This window comes from Manis pentadactyla, chromosome 2, assembly GCF_030020395.1.
Source record: "Manis pentadactyla isolate mManPen7 chromosome 2, mManPen7.hap1, whole genome shotgun sequence".
NCBI lineage: Eukaryota > Metazoa > Chordata > Mammalia > Pholidota > Manidae > Manis > Manis pentadactyla.
Window position 1 is genome coordinate 154,646,730 of NC_080020.1, and position 18,058 is coordinate 154,664,787.

Consider the following 18,058-nt stretch of genomic DNA (forward strand, 5'->3'; position numbering starts at 1 on the left):
GGGATCTGATTTCGGTTTGCTGCATGTGGTTATCCAGTTTTCCAACACCACTTATTGAGGAGGCTATTCTTTCCACTTTGAGTGTTCTTGGCTTTCTTGTCAGATATTAATGGACCATGTAAATGGGAGTTTGTTTCTGGGCTCTGTATTCTGTTCTGTGGGTCTATGTGTCTATTTTGATGCCAATGCCATACTGTTTTAACTATTACAGCTATGCAGTATGGTTTCAAATGAGGTAGTATGATGCATCTGGCTTGATACTTCTTCCCCAGGATTGATTTGGCCATTTGAGGGGTCTGTGGATCTGTATAAATTTTAGCATTGTTTTTCCTATTTCTGTGGAAAATGCCATTGGAATTTTAATAGGGGTGGCATAGACTATAGATAGCTTTGGGTAGTATGGGAATTTTAATGACATAAATTCTTCTGATCCCTGAACAAGGAATATCCCTCCATTTGTTTGTGTCTTCTTCAATTTCCAAGAAAGTCGCACTTTTAATTGGGAAGAAACTGCATTTGCGCCCAGTCAGGGGGTCAGTCTTTTGTGTATCTCCAGTCTTGGCCTGAAGAATGTGAGTTTTGACTATTTGTGGTGACAAAGTTTATAGATCAAAGTCCACAGAATGTGTAACAATTTCACACTCTCCTCTCAACAATCTCTGACTCCAGGATAACAAATACAAGCTGTTATACCAACTAGACTGTCTTTTAAGTCATGCAGACCACAGACTGGCTCATATTTGGAACCCAAACTAACAGCATTTGGCAACAGAGACAAAACTACAGTAAAACCCACCTATACAAGTCCTTTCTCATTCTGTTGACTATGGTCAAAATTAGAGAAATACAGAGGCCTGTTCCCACCTGACCCACTTACACCTCTTGACTAACCCTTCTTATTGGTGACCAGTGTAGAGGGACCAGCTTTGACTGCCAATCAGTTTTCTTGTTCAGGCCACAGCATGGTTTAAAGGAGACAGATTCTTTTCTAGAATTAGAAATACACTTTCAATCTTCAGGTAATAAAGGAAAATATCAAAGCCTTTTTCTGGCCAGGAAATATATTTATATGACATTTTCTGTATATTTCAGGGACACAGATTGTGGCATAAACCAACAATCAGAAATGGGGGCTATTAAAGGTTTTTTGTTAATTTCACAGACAATAACCATTCTCTGGAATTCAAGCATCTTAATTTGTAATTACAACACTGTATAAAAGTAGCCTTTTCAGGAACTGATCTATAATAAAAGAAAACATGACAGAGTTTTCATTACTGTTCATTTTCTCACAGTTTAGGTTTCCATGTTAGATAGTGGGTACATTTATTTCACAGGGCTGCCTTAATAAAGTACCACACACTTGATGGCTGGAAACAACATAGATTTATTCTCAGCTCTGGAGGCAGGAAGTCTGAAATTAATGCCCCTGAGCAGCTCTGGCCCAGCACCCTTTTCCACTGACCATCTCTGATGAAGGCCTAGGAAAACGTCAGTCATAGCTCCAGGTTATACTGAGACATTAACAAAGTGGATCTAGTTCCTATTATTCTAACATATGGGATCTACTCTTAAATGGTGGACTCATGGCTATGAATGCAGGAATCATTTTTCTATAACCATTCAAAAAAATAGTATACTACACAATTACTTTTTGTTCAATCTGTTCCATCATCTCAAAGGAATTTTCCCACTTAGAAATTCTTCTAATTATCTGATTGTGTGTGTATGTGTGTGTGGAGAAAGAGAGAGGTAAGTATAACTCCAGGGGGGAAAATACGTTCCCAGCCCAGGGCAAATAACCTTTGAAGCCAAAATCAGTCAAAGGAAGAAATAAAGTGGGAGAAATCTATTTATTTATTACAAGCAGTCATCCACTTCTGCTCTCCCGTGTCTCTTGCAACATGGCTGTAAAAAGAGGGACCCCACCAATCCTCTCCAGGCCAGATATACCCTCGCTCCCCCAACCCTTGTAATCACAACCTTGGAAACACCTGTTGATGTGGAGATGCACAAAGGCCAGGTGAGAGATTCTGGAAATACTGCAATTTTTTCCCCAGTGAGCATGATAGGAAATCACCAGTATATAACAGCCAGTCAACAGGAATTTCATATTCACTGCCTGAGGCATAAAATTATTTCCATTTTCCTCTTACATTTCTAGCTGTGAGAAGTTTTTTTCCCACTGATCAGTTTCTTCTGACCTGAGTGTTTTATGGAGTTTAATCCACTAGGTCCCAAGGAAAGTCAGTGTCTAGCCCTCACGTCTATCATTCTAAAACAGTTCAGCCTGGTAACATCAGACACCAGACAACGCTTCACCTATCCAGGCCATGCTATTATTGGGAGAAGCCACCTAAATCAACACTAGTGGGTGTTTTGTGCTAGCCCAAGCCTATGAATAGTGGTGCTATCAGCTGGAAATGTCTAGGGGCACTCATCTGGGCTAGAGGTAATCCCCCACAGATATTTCCCCTTTCAGAACCCCTGTTCAAGCTGGGCCAGCCCTTTGATCCTTACGATTGTAAGACACCCCTCAACATCCTTCAGAGAACTTGGAAAGACAAAATTTATTACCCAGAGTTCCTGGAGGATACATGATGCCTGGGGCAATACCTAAGGTTCCTGGGATTCTGCTCATTTCAGGGTCAAAGGTGGGGGAGCCAAGGGTTTTGAGGGTTCACTCTTTATTAGTGAATATAAGACAGAGTGGGACTTTAAAGCAATTAAAGTGCTGAAAGAGAAAAACAAGAGGCCAAAAGCCAGGAATCTCAGGCCACAGGAGATCATTAAAACAAAGGAAACCCAGGGCTGGGGTGGTCTGGCTCTTTCTCTAGTCCTGTAGCTGGCACTGTGTTTCCTTGAGATAGCTGTCTTAGAGGTGGCTGCCTAGACAATGAAAGCTTCATGTCTGGCACTTGCATCACAATAATGAACAAGCCAACTGTCAGGCCCTTACTCTCCAGTGGAGGTGAGAGCTGTCTCCTCAAGATTAGTTTGGAGGGAGCCGAGGGCAATGGCCATTGATCTCCCAGAGATTGACATGAGGATATCTCTGCAGTCATTGTTTCTGATGCTTTGTGAGAGGGCAGAACCATGTGTAGCATCCATGCTGCACATCCTGACTTCCACAGTTGCATCCTTCTTTCTACTACTGCAGGCAGCATGGACTTTATCTCTATTGAATTACCTACAAAAGGGAAGATACTGTATTTCACTTGGCTCACTGAGAGGTTCTCCCACACTCACCCTGGCTGTTTCCAAACTGCTGCCCCCACCTGGGGATTTGCATGCTGTGCCCCAGGGAGGACCTTCCCTGCAAGGCTGAGATAAAAGGTCAGCTCTAGGCTTGCTCTGACTTACCAGGCCTCATCAGACACATTTCTCAGAATGGGGTTCCCTGCTCAGCTCCTGGGGCTGCTGATGCTCTGGATCCCTGGTAAGGAAAGAGGGCAGATGAGGAGAGGGGAGTGGGGAGGCTGAGCTCAGGGGCACCACTGCTCTCCATGTCTATTCTGTACACTTTTAAATACATATGTCTTGGTCTTGGGGAAGTGGCATGACATGTTTAAATCTGTGAGAATTAGACGAACCTAAAATTAACAAGACTCTGTTACAGAAAGAAGGGGCAGGTGTAGGAGATTCTAGAGAGCCATTTGTACCTTACAAATCTCTGTGAGTTTTTGAAATTGGGTATTTGGTGTATATGAATCAAAATCACACAAAAAGTGATTCAGCCTGAAATAATTACCAGTTAAATGATGAAAATTGTTCATATTACTCGTACATAACCTTGTATTTCTCTCATTATTTTAGGATCCGGTGGGGACATTGTGTTGACGCAGACCCCACTCTCCCTGCCTGTCAGCCCCGGAGAGCCAGCCTCCATCTCCTGCAGGTCTAGTCAGAGCCTCCCACACAGTGATGGAAAAACCTATTTTGATTGGTTCCTCCAGAAGCCAGGCCAGTCTCCAAAGCGCCTGGTTTATTGGGTTTCCAACAGGGAGTCCGGGGTCCCAGACAGGTTCAGGGGCAGTGGATCAGGGACAGATTTCACTCTCAGGATCAGCAGGGTGCAGGCTGATGATGCTGGAGTTTATTTCTGTGTACAAGCTACACAACTTCCTCCCACAATGATACAGCCCTGAACACAAACCTCCCTCTTTGGGGTGGCCCAGCTGCACAAATACGTTGCTTGTCCGCTGAGCAAGCAAAATAGATTCTCTGAGTCTGAATGAGAGGAAGAGGTTGCAGAATCAGGGAAGTAGGTGGCAGCTGCGGGCTCTGGACCTTGAGTGCCTCCACTCAGGGCTCCACATATTGAAACCCCAACAGCTGCAACAGCTTTGACATATAAAACCTAAAAGAAAAATGGGTCCATGCTGCCACTGGGCAACCAGAGATGTCAGAAGGGAGAATTGAATAAAAGCCCATGTTAATTCTCCCTGCTTTGCACACCTTTATCAATTAATTTCTTTCAGCCACATAATGAGACCAATGCATGGCATTGACAAAAAAGACCACTAAAGTCACTTTAAAATAAAGAGGGAGTTTATGTGAGCCAAACTGAGAACTAGCCTGGGAGACACAAATTCTACAAATACAAGTGTTGCCAGGAGCTACAGTCTTATAGAAGGTGTTTTATCCTTGAGGAGGCAGGCAAAAAAACAGAACTCCAGAAGGGTACACCATCTATATAAGATACATGATGCTTGAAAAAAGGTCAGGTCACCGAAGGGTATTATGGGAAGGCAAACATTCTTTCTTATGTCCTTGAGCAGGAATCCAGATGCCACAGGAGAGCAGATGGGGTACACACTTGGTTTAGTTTTTAGCTTGATTTTAATTTGTACTGTAGAGTTAGAAAGTTTAAGTTCTTACGAGGGGCCACTTTGAGACTCCCAGAGTTAATGAAACCATCTTACTCAGGCCTGAGGAAGTTGGTGGTTCATTTTCCTGTGGTCACAGGGGCAGCACAAAACGAATGCATCTCTGGTTTCATTTGGTTCATCAGCTGCTGGTATACATACAGCAGGATAATATTTCATGCTTTAAGATACTATTTTCTTCTCATCCACTTTTCCACTGTACTCTTAGCCACTCTCTTTGTCCTTATGCAGCAGGCATAAGATTGTACATTATAGTCCTCAATGGAGTAGCTGAAAAAATCTACCCATGTTCATGGTTTTTGAAGTACTAGTACTGGGGAGGAAAAGCTTTCCTCTATCCTTCAGGGTTCTTGTAGACGGTCCAAGAATGAAATTGACATGAGACTGTCTTGCCAATGGGTTTCAGCCCCAGGCAAGTTTGCTATGGATTCAATGTGACCAAAGAAACTGACAGCAAAACGTTCTTGGGGTGAAAGGGTTATAGCCAACTTTATTTTCAGGTGGCAGGTCAGTCACTAGAATCCCATTCACTCAGAGCGAGGCTGCATGCAGCAAGCCGGTCTCTGCCTCTGGGCCCCTCTGTCTGCACAGCCGTTTCTGCCTGCACAGCAGTCCTCTGGGCCCCTCTGTCCTGCACAGCCATCCTCTGGGCCCCTCTGTCCTGCACAGCCATCCTCTGGGCCTCTGTCCTCGGTGCTGCTACCACTCCAGCCTCTGCTCTGCTCTCCTGCAGCCTGGCCATCACACCCAGTGTCACACCCAAACCACTGGGCAGAGTTCTTTATATAGAGTCAGCAGCAATGTATTGCCCACAGGTGTGTGGTGAGCTAGTCAACCAGGGCCAGGTGAGAATCCTGGCCACAGGAACTCTCATTTTATCCACACTCCACCCCTCCAGGATTCTCTCCTCTCAATCTATGTGCCCTCAGTCCTCTGCAATGATCCCTGTGCAAGGAAGCTTGAACATTGTTCTCCAGGCTCTCCAGCAAAAAGTCTTGCAGACACACAGGCCAAACTTGCAGCTCTGTCTCTGACCTCTGCCTCTTTGGTCTTAATGGCTGGAACTACTGCTCTGGTTTCAGTTGTTGCCATAGCTCCAGCAAGATCCTATTTGGCTTCCCATCTAATTTCCTTCCATCTACTCCTGCCTGTATCAAATCAACCCACATCTGGGTCCTCGTAACCCTCACGAGGCCCCTCAAATTCCTCCTGTGACTAACAGGTCTTATTTCTTTCCGGGTTCTTGTTGCTTCAGCTACTGTACGTGTCACCTCGCATTTTGTAATCGCTGCCTCACGGCAGGCTGCACTGTCAGGGAAGACAGCTTGCTCATCTCTGATCCCGACAGAACAATTCCATCCACCCCTCAGTCCCATAGCCACCGGCTCAGCCTGAGTATAGGGGCGGAGCATAAAGTGCTCCACAACCTGGGGAGGGGGCTGCTCCTCTCCTTGGGGAACTTTCAGCTGCTGGGTCTTTATATTCTTTACAACCACTGGGTGTGCTTTCAGTATAGGAGGGGCCAGTGCCTCCAGCACCACCCCTTCATCCTTCCCCAGCTCCTCCATTTCTGGGGCTGATGGCACCTTTCTCTCCCCTCCTCTGAGTGCCTCCTCTGCTACAACGTTCAGCTTTTCTACCGTGCCTTGCGGCAATGCTAGCTCAGTCTTCAGCAGCTCTCTTACCTTCACCTCAGTGCTTCGCAGCTGGTGTTCTCATGCCACCTCCACCTGTGCTCCCCTCAGGAGTTCGTCCTTTCCTCCTTCAGAGCCCCTGGCAGTGCTGCCGTCTTGTTCTGTAAGGACTCTTTTACCTCTTCAATGGCACCTTGCTGCCAGCGTTCTTGTGCTGCCTCCTCTCGCATCAGTGCCATTTCCTTCTTCAGGGAATCCACAGAAGTTTGCAGTTCACATTCTCATGCCGCCATTTCTTGGGTCTTTTTCAGGAGCATGTCCTTTTCTTCTGTAGACTTTTTTAATACTGTGAGAAGCAGCCAACCCACAGTCCCGGCTGCCTCATGGGCACTCTGTCTCTCAAAAGACTTACTTACTATACCAAGGGCCATCCCTACTGCCTCAGGTGTCACCTCCACTTGCCTCCAGTCCTGGGGTGGGGCCCAGTCTTCAAGGAGGCAAGCCACCTCAGACCACATACCCATTGGGGGACAATCCACTGTCTCCCCATTCACAGGAGCAGCCCGCTGAGGCACCCCTCCCTTAAGGGCAGCCTGTCTTTTTTCCTTGGTCAACAATGAACCCTGCCAACTTGGCTAATTGTCTTGCCAGTGAATTTCAGCCCCAGGCAAGTTGGCTATGGATTCAATGTGACCAAAGAAATTGACAGTATAAACGTTCTTTGGGGTGAAAGGGTTTATTACCCAGCTTGTTCTCCTAGAGGTAGGTCGAGCACTAGCGTCTCTGCCTCTGCCCGGAACACTGGGCCGAGCTCTCTGTAGTGCAATGATAGCTTATTGCCTAAAGGTGCGGAAGCGGTAGCCGAGCAACAGGCCATTTACTACATCATCAGGTCACAACCATCCAGAGGTAGAAAGTATCTTACCAGTCCTGTGGGTAAGTCTGCAAAATTAACATAAGAATTTTAGTAGTCTTGTCCCCTCCCAGGATAGCAGCTTCCCTCTGGGAGCATATCAGTCAAGGCCGCAGGCCCTGCCCCCTTGCGGTGGAGGATTCCCCTTCCCAGAAGTGGGGTGGGCAGTGGGGGATTACTAGAAAGGAAAGAGGGAAAGTAATACTGACCAAGGAACAATATAAAGGAGGGGTCTGGGCTGGAGTTTCTATTAAGCCTTTCATTCCACCGACCAGCATAGAGGAAGGGAGCAAAGGCCCCGAATATTCAGTAAGCACAGAGAGGCTGGCTCCCGTGTCGACCAGGAAAGAAACCTGACTTCTGCCACCACCACTGTTACCCGGGGATCCGCTGGTGGTGTTGTGGAGGGGGCCTTGGGATCCAGGCCGCGTCAATTGGTCGCTAAGGACAAGGCCATGAGTGCCAGGTCCTCTCTAGATGTGTCCCAAGGGAGGGGCTGACTTCCCAAGAGGGCAATCCACTCTCCAGTGACCCCACTGTGCGCAGTGCGGCCGCGGCTTTGTAGGAGGCCTGGGATGGGGCAAGCTCTTGCCCCGGGGCCCAGACTGCCACAGCGGGAACAGTTGCCAGGAGGGTGTGGGGTGGAGCCTTTTGCGGGCTTGTCAGCAGGATGTCGAACTAGGAGGCCAGAATCTGATACTTGGCTTTAGCCTGTTTTTCTGAGTTTTTGTTGCTAATTCCAATTGTTGAAAACTTTAAAGGCATGGTCTACAAGTTCTTTCTGAGGTGTTTGGGGTCCATTTTTTAATTTTTGGAGCTTTTCAGGAATATCTGGGTCAGACTGGCAAATGAAGTAGAGGGTAGGAGAATAAGGCCCTCAGGGGAGTTAGGGCTGGTGTTTGTGCACCTCTGAAAGGCCATTTATAAACGAGGGCTGGGTTTTCATCTGTCCCCTGGGTAATTTGCCTGAGCTCATTGTTGAATTTATCAGGGTTTTCTGAAAAGGACCCCATCTTTTTGTTCAGTACGCTCCAGATTATTAATTGAAAAGGAGACATGAACAGAAACAGGCCTTTCAGTGCCTCTTACCTCACAGAGGGGCAGGATAGGGCCTGAGCTATGCTAGGTACCTGCATCAAGGGCCAAAACACCTCTACCCAATGACCAGGGCTAGAGTTTCCCATGAGGGTTTGGACTTAGGTCACTAATGAAGTGTCCTTTGACCTGACGTTGTGTTCAGGGCACCCTGGATGCTGCGTCAGCAAGGCTAGGAGGGAGCATGTTATAGATCCTGGGTTCCAGCCCTTTCTCGGTCTTAATCGTAGAGACCCATCCACTTCAATTTAACCAAGAGGAGAGACTGATTGTAAGCTGTATGTAATGAGACTGGAAAAATCTTTAAATTAAGTCAAGAAGTGAGGATAGGTTAGGACAGATACCCGAGGATTTAAGTTCACTATATAAGACTAGCTATTAGTAATAAGTGCCTATGTAAAATAGCACAGCTGTAGAGTTCTGGTGTTCATTTCAAATTTCTGTGGATCCGTGTGCCAGAGTTACCTGAAAAGTGGAAAAAAATATGGATTCTGTGGCCACAACTCCCCAGGTCTCAAATCAACTACTCAAGTGTATTTTTGCACAAACCAGGTCTGTGAGTTTGCTCTGTAGGCCATTTTACTGCATCAGCCGTGTCTTTGAGAAGATTCAAAGACCTCAGACCTTTGTTCTAATCTGACATGATTCTTAGGAGGTGAGAATCCTGAGACCCTCATTTTTAGATAAAAGATCTATTGAAGACTGGCTACTATTATTGGTCTTTTGAATTTCTCCTGTGTCCAGCTCTTCATTCATCTAATGAGCCCCTCTGGTCTTGCCAGGCAAGCCCTGTACCTGCTACCCATGTCTGGCTCCTCAGGCATAGCTAAAGGTGCTTTATTGTTACGGTGAGCAAATCATTGACCTTCCAAATTGGGGCACTTTTGAAAGTGAAAGGTGGCACTATTCATAATCAAGCTGAGCAAACCCTGATGTATGTTTATCCTAGGGTTTCTCACGAAACCCCTACCACCACAGGGCAGTGCCCACCCCACACACCCCTGCCCTGTTCCTTGAATCTGTTGAATAGTGAAAAAATCTGTCTGAAACTTCTTCTTCCTTCATCCACTATAAAAGCTTTGGGCATTCTGGTATTTGACTGAAAGTTTGCAGCCTTATGTCTAATTCTATTCTTTTAAATCCTTTCTATTATACTATACTTCTCTCATATGCAAAAATATATAGAATCACAGATATTACTCCTCGTATTCCCTTGCCCTTGCCCTTCCTCCTTCCTTCACCAGAGAATCACCATCTTGAACTCACATTCCTGAATTTATCTTATCTCTGCATGCCTCACACTTCACCACATAAGCATGAACCCACAATAATGTCTAGCATTGTTCTCCCTGTTTTAAAGCTGTGTTATTCTGCATTTGCCTTTTTTCACTAACATTATGCTTTTAGAGATTTCTCCATACTGATCCATGTCACCCTAATTTATTCATTTAAACACTGTGTAAAAGTTCATTCTGATAGGCCACAGTTTGGTTATCTATCTTCCTATTCATGTACATTTCTGTTTATCCAAGTTTCTGCTGTTACCAACAACATAGCTATGACGATACTTTTTTTGGAATGTGTATGAGAGATCCTCTAGGGCATATGCAACTATAAAAATGGAGTTGGAATATAATTTTCTAGTTGATAGACAGTCGTAGGTATTTAAATTAAAGATGAACCATTTAGAGAGGTGTCCTGGTTTAGAGATCCAGAAGCAAGGGTTTAGGAACCAGACACCTGGGTTCAAATCCTGACCCGACCACTTGCTGGCAGAGTGACTAATCGCTACATGTCTTGGTTTCCCCGTCACAGCATGGAGACGGAAGTAAGAGTACCAGGGGGTTACTGAGGCACGGATGCGTTAGCATGAGAGAGGTACTCAGAAGCCAGCCTGGGGCACGGCAAGTACTAGAGAGGTGTTTACCAATGATACATTTTCTTTTCCTATTTCAGAGCCTGTACAGGTTTTGAGTTGGTTCTCAAGCACTTCTTTATAAATAAGCCCTTTTCAGAACTTACAACTTGAGAAGTCTGTTGGGCCTCAAGCACCGGGTCTATAGCTCTATAGCTCTTAATGGTTTCAACAAACTCTGCCCATCTTCAGGGAGCAGTGAGCTACCTGCTCTGCTGGTAGGCTTTCCCCTGCGGCTGCTCTCTTGTCTGACATACTTTTATTCAGCATCAGAGAAGCAACCATCATAAAGGCTTGAAATTGGGGTTAAACCCTGGAGAAAGGGGGGCTAAGAAAGCCACTAGGTTCATTTTTGTTCTAAACCTTGGTTTGGGAGTCCATGAAATGAGCTGAATTCAGCGGGAAATAGAGGGGGACCCCTTCTTCATAGTGGACGTGGTGTGGGGGTTGTGCAATTCAGAATCCTGGGTGCTAGTGGAGATGTTATTATGTGAAACAGTTATTCACAGGATATGTTCTATGTAAAATAATGCAGCTGATCACCACCATGCCTGAATGTAGAAATCTTCTACATCCCAATAGCTTGAACTTCTTAGGAGGGATACCCTGAATTCTTTGCCAGCCATTCTATCCGCAGACTGGACTAGGTGTTAATGTCTGTCTGAAATAAGGACAGAAGAGCCCGTTGCAAGGACTCCAGGAGCTTAAATGCTGTGTTGCCCTGTTTTGCCTTTTCTGTCCTTTATATTTAGGTAAAATTCAAGCACCAATAATCCAAATTGGCCTGATTTTATATCAAACCATTTTTTAAGTTCTTATTCTCATTTTTCTCCCTGTAAATAAATCTGTTACTGCGTAGTGAATATTCTTTGTAAGCAGCTGAGAGACTTCCCTCTACTGGGCATGCCCACAACTGCGGCCTGCCCTTGGAATGAGGAATGCTGATTTTCATGTAACGTGTTGAAAAAGAAAGCAATTTGTCTTTGGTTGAAAAATAAAATAAAAATAAAAAAAGACTTTGTAATACATGTGACCTTGACCTAGAATGAGTTGTCACCAGGTCTCTGCCTCTTCTCTGCTTTTGCCCAAAGCAGCTGAATGAGGGTTGCCATGACCCATCCTAGTACCAACCAGAACAAACCACCAAAGCTGGTGTCAGTTTTTCTACCACAGTGATGTGAAAAACTGATGTGGAGCCAGCAGAAAGGGCCCTTGACCTGTCCTGCAGAGGAGAAGTTTATTCTAAAGCCAGTTCGATTGTAGGTTCAGGCTCCACACCAGGTCAGCACAGAGGGGCTATTCTGTGGCTTCCTAATGCAGGGCAGTGTTTCCAATGCCTTGCCTGGGGAGAAATTCTGTAGTTTTTCTACACCCTGTTCTCATGACTTCTCTCTACCCCCCAAGCACTTTTCATTCTTTATATTCCGGTGGTGGCTAGGCAGGTGGAACAGCATATTCTTGGGTTGAGATTAGGATGAGCAGGGTATATTGTAACTCTTTTCCTTTAACGCAGAGTGTCTAGAATAGAAGAAATGATTGCCATGTGTTTATGATTTTTTCCAATTAAAATTTTGACAATTAAGTAAAAAACTCATCAGTTTAAGCCACCTTGTGACAAATTAGTAAACTAATGAAACAGACAAGTGCTGAGGGCTTGGAGTAGGGTTTGGTCAACGAAAACTAACCCATCTGTGCTGTTTTATCTCTGGAGTCATTCCTACATGGTTAGCTCTCTTTAAGGCAAATTGTCAGAATGATGAGGGCTAGTTCCTAGCCCAGTAAAAAAAGCGATTCCACTTCTTCTCAGTATGCCTTGTCTAACTGATAGAAGTAGTCATGTTTATGATTGGACCAATTTTTTGTCTACCTGTGGACCAGTGACCATGCACACAGTAGGTGCTTCATTCACGCTGAATAAATAATTAGCACAAGAGTGTTTCACTTCCTTTTGCAGAAAAATATGATCCCTTGGATTAGATGACATCCTGTGCCCTCCAATATTGATGACAGATAACTTTATTATGGGCTATAAAATAAAAATTTGTTGCTTCCATTTCCCAGCTGACTCAATTATATGCCAGAAGGGGGTGCTAAAACCTATACTTTTTATGTGAGAGAAGGGTAGATGGTGAAAAGAAATTTCAGGATATGTTGCCTTTGCAAGCCTTTGGGAATAGAATCTCAGTGCTAGAGTACTTAGTACTAAAAGCAATAAAGGTAAGAAAGTCAAGCTTTCAAGAAAGGTGAGGGAGATTATTGTCTGGAAAAGGAGGTTCCACTATCAGAGCAGGGCTACCCGTGGGGACACTTGTCTTCAATCACACATTTCACATGCCTCTATTAAGAAAGTACTTTCTATCAGGTGCTGGGAGTACAGCAGTGAACAGACATCACCCTGGCCCTGAGGAGCGCATCACAGCACAGAGTGTCAAGTGAGAGGAAGGGAAGATGCAGGGTGTTTGGGGAACACGTAAGACAGTGGGAGAAGCGCCCCAGGGTGTTTCATGTAAGCAAAGCCTATATTGAGAACTACAGGGTGGGTGGATATAATCCAGACGATACTTCGGTAGAGGGGGCAGGGTGTGTGCCAAGAAGAAGGAAGAGTTTACTCAATGCCAGGAGGCAAGAGCAAGCCTAGTATGTCCCTAGAAAGGAACAGTTTATTCCAGCTGGATTTAGAGTGTGAAAGGGAAACGGTAATATCTGAGGCTGGAGACGTAATTAGAAAATAGGTCCTGCGGGGCCTGGTAACCACATCAAGGAGTTTGGACTTTATTATAAGAACAAAGGGAAACTGTAGAATGGTAATCAAGAAACTCATCAAGGGATTCACATGATCACACCTACATCTTAGAAAGGCCACTTTGTGTGAAGGAGAATGGTGGGAATGGAACAGGCTTGAGGCAGGGGTTCGATTAGGGCTTGTTCCATGATCCAGGAGAGAGCGACAGTGGGCTGGAGCAGAAGAACGGCAGTAGGTTTAGAGAGAGCTACACAGATGTGAAGAGCTCTTAAGAGAGAAGAGTCCTCTCTCTCATACACACACAGACCTCAGGAAACGGTCAGAGATGGTGGGCTAAGAAGAAACCAGGGGCAAAGTCTCTGCTGTGCTGGGCCCACTGGGATGGGAGATGCAGGAGGGGAGCAGACTTGAGGTAGGGGCAGGGAGTGAATGTGGTTTGGGATATTGAGTTTATTTTTTGCACATCCAAGTGGAAGTATCCAGTGAGTAATCTGACAAACAGGCCTTAAATTAGGATATTTGGGAGACATCAAAGTTTTGATGTAACTGAAGCTACAGGAACAGACGGGCAAAGTATTTGAGCCCATGTCCTCTCAACTGGTAGCTTTGAGGACCAGCAGATGGACAAGAAATCAAAATGTTGATAAAAATAAAGGACAAAGGGTACATTTGTGGGTAAAAGATAAACCATTTTATGTCAACTTAAAACATGAATATATTTATATGGCAATCTTTGATAAAAAGTTATGGCTCTTAGAAAACAGGCCCAGGGATAAGAGTTCTACATGGTCTTGCTTGCTTAGTTCACACTTAGAATGTAACAGCTGCAGTTTCCAGTTCCAGTTTCTGTAAAGTAGAATGAGAACCAAATGATATGAGCAAAAAAAAAAATCTTTATATATATTCCCCATAGGTGTTCCCTTCTCCTCTTGGTTATTGATAGCTGTCTCTGTCAGCCTATTCTTTATTATCAGCAATTTGTCTTATTGAATATTTCTTGAGTATTCAACTCTGTCTCTTTGCAATCCCATTTTATCAGATTAGAGAATATTTCATTATAATGCATATAAAAGAATGAGTAGAGCTAGAGGAAAACAAATACTCTTGGTAAGTGTACAGCTCAGTGGATGAGGCATCTTACAGTAACAAGGCAGATTGAATATATGGGTCAGAGTGTATTACAAAGACAATGAGGAATATTGGTTTATCTGCTCATTAGTTCAGACTGTTAAGAGAGCTTCTGCTATAATATGAATCTTATGAACATGAAAATGCTGATATTTGTTTTTAAATCCTGAATTCTATTTTACAAAATCAACCTATAAAATAAAACATACATATTTGAAACCAATATAATATCGTATATCAACTATACTTCAATGAAAAAATTTTTAATAATAAAATAAAACGTTTCTCTCTCCATCTATCAGAATTGCGGCTCTTGTCTTTTGGCTCATTACAGGAGCAACAAGGCCTACACTAGCCTATCTTTCTTATTTTTAAATGAAAAAATTGAATTTCATATTAAAACAGTGATCATAACCTTACTTCAGGTCTTGGTGACCAAGAACAAACTTCATAGTCAACAGGACCTTTGCTTTTCTCACTGTTTCTGAAATGCTTTAAACTTTTCCCAAACCTGGTGGTGATTAGATTGCTAAATTTTAAAAGCATTTCTTTGAGCTTGGCATCATTGGCGTCTTTCATCAGTTTGTGCTTAACCTGGGGGGCTAACCCCATCAGCAGGCTAGGAACATGGGATTTTTCCTGGCATGCTTTGTGGAAACTGCCCTATAAGGTCAGCTGAACTGCATGTGATAGTAAATGTTGCTTAAAAATTTCTTAGATTTAATGGGCACTCACACAATTATGTGGTAACCTTAGGGAGAGATATGTTTTGGCAAGGGTTAGGACTTAGTAGGTCAGCAGTTTGGAATGTGTGTTTTGTTATTCATGCAGTAAAACCTATAAATGCTGAGGTGACATTATCTGGAAAGTAGCTTCGCATTCACTATTACACTTATAGAGGGGAAAGCTATCTTCCAGCTTCAGAACAACAAATATAAAAACAAACCAGCAATTCCTGACTAAATTAGTCAGGATTCCAGATTGTTAATGAAACAACCTAGCTAAGCTAGCTTAAACTCAAAAGGAGAATTTATTATAAGAGTATGAGATTGTTTCATGGAGCCCAGGAATGGGAATGCAGCTTCTGGAACAACTGGCCTCAAAGGACTCGGGTTCATTTCTTGTACCTTCTCGCCTCTTCTCTACTTTCTATCTTTTGCAGATCAGCCATCTCTCCTTGTAGATGAGAAAGCCTTTCTTTTCAACAGTTTGAAATTGTTGTTTTAAAAAATATCATACAGTAAAATTTACTTTTTTCTTTTGAAATAGATTTGTGAATTCTGTGAATTTTAATATGTGTATACAATTGTGTAACTACCACCACAGAGTACAGAACAATAGCATAGCCCTCAAAACTGCCTCTTGCTATTGCTGTACAGTCATACTTTCCCCCTACCTTTAACACCTGGCAACCTCTGACATATATCCATCACTATAGTTTGTCTTTTTGAGAATGTCACACAAACAGAAATATAAAGTATATAACTTTTAGGGACTGGTTTCCCTCAATCAGCAAAGTGTCTTTGAAATCTCAACAGAAGTTGGTGTGTGTATCCGTAGCTTCTCCCTTTTAACAGTTGTATTGTATTCCATTATGTGGATGTATCAGAATTTGACTATCCATCCACCTACTGAAGGATGAGATAAAGTTTTAATGCTTACTTCTTCAGCTGCCCAAAAAGATGAACTGATGTTCTTGGGTTCAAATCCAGAATTCCTTTCTTCTGTTTCTGTTTCATAGGCTTGGCATGGATTCGATTGCCACCCTTGAAGAAATCAGCTAGAATTGGGGATGAAGTGTTAGGACTGGTCCAGCTTGAATGCATGCTCATCCCTGTGCCTCACCTCTGGCCAGGAGTACAGTCATAAAGAACAGGGCAGCTGCCATAGCAACCATGAGGCAGGGCAGGGAGAGGAGTCAGGGATGGAAAAAGAATGCATTCTTAACCTACCCCCCATGCCCTTGTTCTCCATCAAACCTCTTTTAAGATGAATTGATCTAAAAAGGCATAACTTCAAAAATAATAGTATGGTTTCCCAACATTAATTCATAAGCTCTTAGAGCTGTGCTGAAAACTCAGTTTGACAGGACACTGACACCCCTTTATTGTCTGAGTGGTGACAGAAAAGGGGTAGTGATTGCCCACAGGGCAGGGGCCCAGCCTGCTCACCTACACTGGACTAGCTGGCTCTCTTAGCACTGTAATTTGATTAGGTGTCCTTAGCAGTGGCCCTGATTCAAACAAAAGATTAAGAAAACGTATAATTTAAGCCCAACCTGGGGTAGGTGTTTGTCTCGCAAGTCATGTTCTCATCTCTCATTTGTCTTTTCTTTCCTTAAAAGATAAACGTCTTCTTTCCTTTGTTTTCCCATCTAAGATGTTTATCATATAAGGCATCTTTCTAATCAGGGCTGTACTACCTTCAAAATACATTCATTCTTGCCAATGCACAATAATGGCTATGATCGACCAACAGTGAAACCAGGCTTCCACTCAGTTTTGTCTGTCACCCACATATCACATGCCTCAAACAGAACTGCCTCTGCTTAAATCTCTAAAGCCAAGGAAACAGAAAAGGAAAAGCCAACCATTGTTGATCTCACCCTCAGAGGTGCCCGGGCCTTTGTTGCTGGGGAAGGAGAGAAAAGGGAGGGGAGGTGGAGCCACAGGGGCTCAGGGCCTCCCCTCCCTTCAGCCAGAGCAGTGCCCCTGCCATCTCTTTATAGGCAGGGCCTCTGTGTAGATTTTATTTGAAGAAACAATTCCAGTGCTGAAAGCAATTCTGGGACCCACTGCCCTAGCCAAGCACAGGGACCTTGACAGTCATGCCATTTCCACATGCCAGCCGCTGGCCTGGCTCCTCTTCCATCTCTCTTGCTTTTCTTTTGAAGACTTTTCTTATTTGGAAGTTGATTTCTCCAAGATCTACCATGCACATAATCTGGTTATTTCTTTTTGGTGTATTCAAGAAGAACTTTAAAAAAAAAATTTCGGTTTTAAAAATCATTGAAAAATCAGTGTTCATTGTAGAAAGTTAGAAAATGTATAAAAGAAAAAGAGGTGACTAAAAATTATCCTCCAATTCCATGACCCATAGACAGCTACTTTTAACATCCAATCCAACACAAAAACCTATCACTGTACTTTCAGTATATTCGGGAAACCTATCCACTTTACTCAGTTTCCACTGCCACTATCCTAGTCCAAGTCTCTTAATCTGTTAAAATTAGAAATCCAGTATATTACTCTTTGGGTTAAAACTTTTCAGTGGCTTCAGTGGACAAGTAAAGCCCAAGGGGCTGCACTCTCTGGCTCTGGACTTCTTTTTCTAGTGAACGAACACCACCAAGTTCACTCTGCGGGCCTCGTGTCAGCTCCCAGTGGCTCCTCCTGCACCATGTGCCTAAGGAATTCCTTCAGGTGTCTGGCATGTGTTGGCACCCACCCCTGAGTTCCTGTGCTAATACAGATGGCTTCCTCTCTGGTTATTTCCCTGAGAATGTAAGAAAGGACATAATCATGTTGCCATCCTGCCTCCTTAAGAAAGGCTCATTCCCACTCAACAGTCAGCTGTGCCCTTTCATGAAGTGCCAGCTGCATCCCTATGACAATGTCAGAATAAACAGATTTGGCCATACAGCACGCCTGATCACCAGGGAGGGCTCTGCTTTCAGTACTGGCAAAGCAATACTGTTACCATCATTGTCCCCCTCAATCACAACTACATGCTCTGTGGTTC

General features: G+C 43.9%; 1 gene segment (V, D, J or C); it reads left to right on the forward strand.

Moving 5' to 3' along the window:
- Positions 1-3,364: 3,364 nt before the first annotated feature.
- LOC118909532 (immunoglobulin kappa variable 2D-29-like) lies at positions 3,365-4,148 on the forward strand. The segment is given in 2 exon segments: positions 3,365-3,439; positions 3,817-4,148. Coding segments are annotated over 2 exon segments (381 nt in total).
- The last annotated feature ends 13,910 nt before the right edge of the window (positions 4,149-18,058 follow it).